The 7587-nt window shown below is 35.4% G+C and overlaps 2 protein-coding genes across 3 annotated transcripts; one reads left to right on the forward strand and one right to left on the reverse strand.

Annotated features, from left to right (window-relative positions):
* Window positions 1-5: 5 nt before the first annotated feature.
* Window positions 6-3116, reverse strand: LOC130667571 (peptidyl-prolyl cis-trans isomerase G). Its single transcript, XM_057469235.1, has 8 exons — window positions 2957-3116; window positions 2500-2831; window positions 2347-2434; window positions 1812-1841; window positions 1579-1724; window positions 1413-1500; window positions 1076-1337; window positions 6-998 (listed from the first exon to the last, which is right to left on the reverse strand). Exons 2-8 carry the CDS (start codon window positions 2777-2779, stop codon window positions 234-236), a joined length of 1659 nt encoding a protein of 552 aa, XP_057325218.1. The 5' UTR covers window positions 2780-2831; window positions 2957-3116; the 3' UTR covers window positions 6-233.
* Window positions 3117-3312: 196 nt separating this feature from the next.
* On the forward strand, window positions 3313-6969 carry LOC130667565 (transcription termination factor 2-like). 2 transcript variants are annotated; one of them, XM_057469221.1, is made up of 5 exons: window positions 3313-3391; window positions 3512-3659; window positions 3729-3925; window positions 3997-4268; window positions 4329-6969. In XM_057469221.1, exons 2-5 carry the CDS (start codon window positions 3520-3522, stop codon window positions 6831-6833), a joined length of 3114 nt encoding a protein of 1037 aa, XP_057325204.1. In that variant the 5' UTR covers window positions 3313-3391; window positions 3512-3519; the 3' UTR covers window positions 6834-6969. The 2 variants fall into 2 exon arrangements, with proteins under 2 accessions (XP_057325204.1, XP_057325205.1); XM_057469222.1 differs by having other exon boundaries at window positions 3997-4253.
* Window positions 6970-7587: the final 618 nt, after the last annotated feature.

Consider the following 7587-nt stretch of genomic DNA (forward strand, 5'->3'; position numbering starts at 1 on the left):
AATTAAATAAATCATAGATTATAAATTGTTTGTGTTTATGATATATTTCAGTAAGTCACATAATTAAAGTGAAAAAAAAATTGCTTTTACCAATAATAGTAGTAGTAATAAAATAATTATGCATATATTTGATTATACAATTGGATTACTTTCAAAAATTATCGAGTGATTTTTTTAAATAAAATATTACGTATTAATTATTTGAAGAATAATTCAAATTTTTCAAATAGGCTCTAATGTCTAGAGTGCTGGCTGCTGGATGAAGACGAAGAGCTTCGTGAGCGACGTTTGAATTTTGGTTTCTCAACGGAGCTGGAAGCGGAAGTTACTTTTTTGTCTTTTGATTTGCTTCGAACTTCAACGGTTGATTGTAATTTTGAATTTGCTTCAGTGTCGCTTCGTTTATCCGGCTTGGACTTGTGGGGAGATCGTTTACGGGGGGAATAATCTCTCTTGCTTCTGCGGTCACGGCTTCTGCGTCGGTCCCCGCGCTCGCGTGATCTCCGGTGATCCCTTGACCGAGAGCGTCCACGTCTGCTACGATCCCTCGAGTCACGACGAGCGAATCTACCAGGATACCCCCGATTGAACTCACGATTTCTGTCTCTACGTCTGTAGTCCATGTTGTCTCTGTTCCTAAAATTAATACGGTACTGATTGTTGCTGCCATTATTGTCCGGGTTCCTGTAATATTTTTCATCGTTTTTCCACGCCCTGTCTTTGCCTTCTGGCGACGATTGATAATTATCCTTTTTTAATTTACGTTCTGAAACATTATTGTCATTATGAGCATCATTTTTATCGTTAGCTTCGTCTTCATCTTCAGGATTTTCTACAAATCGCCGCTTTTTCGGAACACTGATGACTGGAAACTCATCTTCCGGTTTCTGATCGTCTTTGTGATGCAATTCGTGCAATTTTACAGTACGATTTTGTGCTTGCTTCCAGTGGGGAGGAGTTACACTCCGAGAACGACTCCGAGAAGGAGTATGATATCTCTGTTAATAAAATTAATTATAAATTAATTCTTTTTTCTCATGAATTAAATTTATTTATAATAAATAAATATACTTACGAAGATCCCGCGGCCCTTGAAAATTCGACCGGTCTTCCGTTGGACCCTCATACGATCACGTCCACCAAAACGCTGTTGCCGGAACTCCTTTTGATTTGAATTATTTGTTGGCCCTGCGCGGAATAAAAATTTATTTGCCGGCACTTCTGGTATTTCATCAGGGTCTATCTTGGTAACTGATACCAATGGATGTGTGTTTTGATCATCCTCTTCCTCATGAGAGTCTATCAATTCTCCATCTTCAGATTTAGCTCTCTTTTTGCTTGACAAATTAAAAATATTAATTATTTAACAATAAAATAAATATAAAACTAGTATCAAAAAAACGATATTATACTTTTTCTTATGTTTTTTACGCTTCTTCTTTTCCGTTGATGAATCGGAGTCTGAATCAGCAGAACTTGAATCCTTGTCTCGTTTTTTTGCTGGACAAAAAATAAAAAAATAAATATCATGCACAGAAAATTTTAAATAAAATTATTTAAAAGAACAATCAAAAGTACATTTAGCTTTGACTTTTAGAACAAGTTCCCCACACTTGGCAATCTTCGCGTCCTGGAGTGGCCGCGACATCCTGTCGACTGGAAGATCCTCGATGTGCGAAACAACTTCTTGGCCGGAAACCACCTCTCCGAAAACCACGTGGACACTAAAAACAATAAAAATAAATAAGTAAAAATGTCATTTGTCAAATAAATAATCATTTTATTTAAACATCAAATAGCCAAGTACTCACTTGTCGAGATGAGGCGCTGGTTGCGTTGTACTACAACAACAAAATATGATTAAGGAGATGAGTGATGCGGATTAAGAGCCGGCTTTCAGTGGACATTGTGTTGTAGTAGTAGTGCGCAGACCCCTCGCTCACGACTACACAAAAATAGTGCTAGAATGATCAAGAGGAATTGTCTAGTCGGTACGCCGTGAGGTGTTAATACGTATCACAATATTTTAAATCCACTGACTGCGCCGTCAACTGACCGTCAAGTAAACCAACGAAAAATACACCCACACTACAACGAACACCAACCATCATTTTACCTGCATGATCATCACAATCCTGTGCTTGTCTTTTAATTTAAATCTTTCAGAGCTTTTGAGGAGTCAACGGGTTTTCCTGGCCTACGATTACTTAAAATATTTACTGTCCTAACTTAACTTTTATTTATTACTCATGCAACCAATAAAACGCTGAAATAAATTCTCTAGGGCATTATAACTACATCCACATCATGTCTGCTGTTATCACTTATATTTAAGAGGATACTCACATAAAAAACTGCGAACCATTAGTATCTTTACCACGATTGGCCATCGACAGAAGAAAAGGCTTCGTATGATGAACGGAAAAGTTTTCATCTGAAGTATTTTATGCAATTGTTTAAAATAAATCAAATAAATAAATAGAGTAGATAATAAAATACCTGGAAAAGTTCCTCCGTAGATAGATTCCCCGCCAGTGCCATTCCCCACTGAAAAATCACCACCTTGAATCATGAAATCCTTGACAACCCGATGAAAGACAGTGCCTTTGTAGTGCAGCGGTTTCCCGGTGGTCTTGCCGAGTCCCAATTCACCGGAGCAGAGTGCGCGGAAATTTTCACACGTACGTGGACATACGTCCATGTACAGCTCGAAGACGATTCGCCCCATCGGAAGACCTCCGACTTCCACGTCGAAGAACACACGAGGATTAACCTTCATCCTGGATTTGGATTTCCAGTCAAAGTCCGTTACTTATAACCTCTAACCCTGGCTGTAATTTTAATGTATCAAAAATTAATGTTCATTTAAATAAATAAATAAATAAATAAATGCTTAATTATTACTTCCTGTAGTAAATGCGCACAGGAGATACAAATATTTAAAATTATAACTTACGTAAAAATAATCATAAATCAGCCTCTGGATTGATAAGAGATAATACTCATTACTTTACTCGGAAATTGGAGTATGGAGTATGGAGTCTACTTACAATATATATATGTATATTTATGTGCGTATGTGTATCTATGTCTACACAATTTAAACGCTTTTAAAAACATCTAATATCTATCTATCTTTTTTTACTAATAAATTAACATTCAACACTGGGTACTGATCAAATTTGGATCCTGCTAAAACTGACAGATGGCGGTAGCTGGGAATTTTTTATTTGAAAAATAACGGTTACAATATTAACGAGTGGGAAGTTTAAATATATCATATATAAGTATATATAAATATATGTGTTCATAAAACACAAAGGAAAAGGAACATAAAAAAATTGACTCTCGATTTGTGAAGATAGAGTATTTATAAAAAAAAAAACAAGAGGTAAATGTCATGCAGTTATTTATCAGTTGATGAATTCATTAAAAAATAATAAGTTGACTTGTCTAATTGATGTTAAAAAATATTTAAATTTTTTATCTTGGGTTTTTAATTATTTTTTAGTGATTCTGATGGCTTACCGTGCGGGTAGCCAAGATTTAGCTTCGAGTGAAGATGATTCTGATAACGATTGGGACAAAAGTCCTAAAAGCAAGAAGAGACGTATGAGTAAAGTGTTGGAAGATGCTGCTGTCGCTAATGATGATGACATGTCAGTTTGGGTTAATTATATTTATTAAAAATTGTGTGTATTTATTATTTTAATTTTTTTTTTTGGTAGGGATGATGCTTCGGACGATGATGAAGAGCTAAATAATAGCAATCGTATGACACCCAGCATTGAAAAGGCGATCCAGCGAAGTATATCTAAACTTAGTCAAGAAAATTTGGACCTAGATGCTGATGAAAAAAAGTCATCACAAAGTGACCATAATTATTGTGTTTCAAAAAGTCCAGTTTTGTTTGAAGATGATGATGGTATGAAAATAATTCAATTACTCTGCGTAATTTTTTGGCTTTGTTTGATGAATTAAATTTATTTTTTAAAGATTTCGTTGGCGGACGTGATGAAGGTGAAGCAATTGATGGAGATCATTCAGAAAATTTAAATGATTCAGCTCGTTCAGATAAATCTAGTCATGCTGACCAGGAAGCAGAAGCAATCGATGTTGATAATTTTGACGAAAGTAGTTCAGAAGGATCAGTGGTTAATGACTCAAGGATAGAAGATGTTCAGACAACGCATTATAAGATTGCTGAAGAAGCTCCGTCTCTAGCTGATCAGATGGCCAAGTATAATTTAAAAGTACTCAAAGTTATGGTAGGTTATTATTTTACTCATTTTTTTATAATTACAATGAACTCAATAATTTTTTTAAAGGTTGTTCGCAATGATGGGAAAGTTATTATTCCTGAGGAAAATGGTACTGAGAATGAACCGGAAGAGAATGTCAGTGATAAGTTGTCTCAAGATGCTGTAAAAAATCATACTTTGAAAAAGTTTAGACTGATAGAACGAAGAGCTTCTGATGTGTCAAATAAATCATCAGGAAATTCTGTGACAGGATCACCCAGAGAAGTAGAAATAAATTGCCAGGAATTATCAAATAGTAAAGAAAAAAAAAGTAGTCAGACTAGTTATAGAGAATTAAATAATAATGATCTAGAATTAAAGAGTGATGATAAAATACTGATAGTTGATACTGATGATCCAAACACTAAAATTATTTGTAGAGAAATAAATAATAACAGTCAAGAATTAGGTACTGATAGATCATTTACTGCTGTAGCGAGTGATTTAGTAGAAGTAGAAATGAAAAATGAAACACCAGGAGCTGAAGGTGAAGAAGAGAGTAAAAATATCTTGGAAATAATGAAGAAAGATGAAGAAGCAGTAGAAGTTCCAGATGTTAAGGACATCAAACCCAAGATTAATATCAAACCAACGACCGATCATTCAACTAGGGATTTAGGAAAAAAAGCTCTAGAGACGTTCAAAGAACAGCAATCGCTTACTGTTGAACGTTTGCACGATCTCCATGGGTCACTGATCTCTCGTCCTACTGAGACTACCCGAGCACAGGATCCAGCAGGTCTGAGTACTCCTCTTATGCCCCACCAACAACATGCTCTGGCATGGCTTCTATGGAGAGAGCAGCAGAAACCTCCTGGAGGCGTTTTAGCTGATGAAATGGGACTCGGAAAAACTCTGACAATGATATCGCTGGTGCTGAAAACGCTGCCGGAGTTTAGGAAAAAAGACGAAGGCAGAGGCAAAAACTACCGGAGATATAAATTGCTCAAGTATTCTGGAGGTACTCTGGTAGTTTGTCCGGCTTCATTAGTCTCGCAGTGGGGCCAGGAGATAAAAAAACATTGCAAAAAGAATCAGCTTGTATTTGAATCTTACCATGGGCCAAATCGCGAGATGAATATCAAAAGATTATCAAAAAATGACATCGTCATAACGACGTATAATTTATTGAGCCGTGAATGCAATAACACAGGGATCAGTAATTTGCTGTACAAAATTCAGTGGGAACGAGTGATACTTGATGAAGCTCACGTTGTTCGTAACCACAAGAGCCAAATGTGCGACGCAGTTTGTCGTTTGACAGCAGACAGACGTTGGGCCATCACTGGAACTCCGATTCACAATAAACAAATGGATCTCTACGCTATTTTGAAGTTCTTACAGTGCTCGCCATTTGATGACCTTAGAATTTGGAAACGTTGGGTCGACAACAAAGATGACGCAGGCCATCAACGACTCACTACTGTAATGAAGACTCTGATGCTACGACGTACCAAGCAAGAGCTGATGATCAAAGGAGAAATGCAACCTTTGACTACAAAAATTTCAAACACAATCCGTGTTCCTTTAGATCCTGACGAGCGATTAGTTTATGAGAAAGTTTTGATGTACTCGCGGACACTTTTCGCTCAATTCCTGCATCAACGCTCTGAGAAACACCACATGTTTGAAATGGGCGCTAGATACGATCATCGGTGTCCAACTACTTCTCCTTACATCGCGGGATTCAATAAAGCGCAGCAGCAGTTGCTGGCCCAACATGCCGATGTTCAGTCTCATGACATCCTGGTGTTGCTGCTGAGACTCAGACAGATTTGTTGTCATCCATCTCTGATTCACGCTATGCTGGATAAAAATGATTTAGACCCACAAGCTCTTGTTGACGGTGCAATTAACTTCCAATTGTTAAACCAAATAAATAACGTCAATTTGAGAGACGATGCTGGTAATGATCCTGATGACGACGACGAAGAAGAAAGTGGTGTCAGTGACAGAGTAATTGAAAATTTATTGACCAAAGACAATCCTGTATTTGATCTCGAGCGGCAGAGTGCTAAATTGCGGTCTATCATCGCAGTCACTAAACAGATATTAATTAAAAAAGAAAAAGTTATAATCGTATCTCAGTGGGTGGGATACTTGCAAATTATAGCAAACAATTTGAATTCAATTGACGGCGCTGCGTATAAATTATTTATCGGCAGTACTTCGATTAAAAACCGCCAGAAAATAATCGACGCGTTTAACAGCCCCGACGAGGACCCGCAGATTCTTCTCCTGTCATTGAATGCCGGTGGGGTGGGACTCAATCTTATGGGAGGAAATCATCTGATGCTGATTGACATTCATTGGAATCCTCAGCTCGAGTTGCAGGCTCAGGACCGCATTCATCGGTTTGGTCAGAAAAAAAATGTCTTTATCTACAAGTTTATCTGCAGTGACACAATCGAAGAACGCATTGAGAGTCTCCAGCAGAAAAAATTGAAAATTTCAGGAGAAATTTTAAGCGGCAGCGGCAAGGTCAGCACCAAACTGACCATTGATGATCTGCGATCGCTTTTTAATATATAAGACTGATTAGCAGCCTCTAATTTATTATAATTTACTACTTTTTCCTCGGCAATGGCTTTAATTAACGGACTAAAGCAAAAAATGAATTTTAATGAAACTTAAATTATTTACGATGAAATAATAAATACTTTAAATAGCATAGAGATAAAGTATATGAATTAATATATATATCATTATGTAATTTTTTATGGTATAATATAAAAATAAAAATTATATTTTATTTAAAACTCATTACAAGTTATTGAATTACCTTGTAATTGTAAATTTAAATTTTCTATTTCTCCCGCCAAATTTTGAACTCATTCATACAGCACCCAATCAAAAAAAATCAAATCATTTTAAAAAAAAAAAAGATTTGTTTTGACAGTTATGTAATATTTTATTTAAAAAATGCCACATATCGGCTAATTTCAGAAATTAGAATTAAAAATTTAAAAAATAAAAAAATACACGTGTAGATTTCGAAAAATAATAAATAAGTGGAGCAAACTTTTAATTTTTATATTAATCTATAATAAAAAAATACATGATTAAAATGTTAGTTTTTGAATTATAACTAATATATATATATTTTCTTATGTTTGAAAAATTACTCGTTTAAATTACGGAAAAATAAACACGAGTATTTTTTTCAATTTAAAAAAAAAATTTTTTTTCAAAAGTTAGAGAATTTTTTAATTAAAAAATGTCTGATGTCGGCTAACTTCAGGAATTAGAATTGATAATCGAAAAAATAAAAAAATACTCGTGTAGA

The sequence above is a fragment of the Microplitis mediator genome, chromosome 5, assembly GCF_029852145.1.
Source record: "Microplitis mediator isolate UGA2020A chromosome 5, iyMicMedi2.1, whole genome shotgun sequence".
NCBI classification, from domain to species: domain Eukaryota; kingdom Metazoa; phylum Arthropoda; class Insecta; order Hymenoptera; family Braconidae; genus Microplitis; species Microplitis mediator.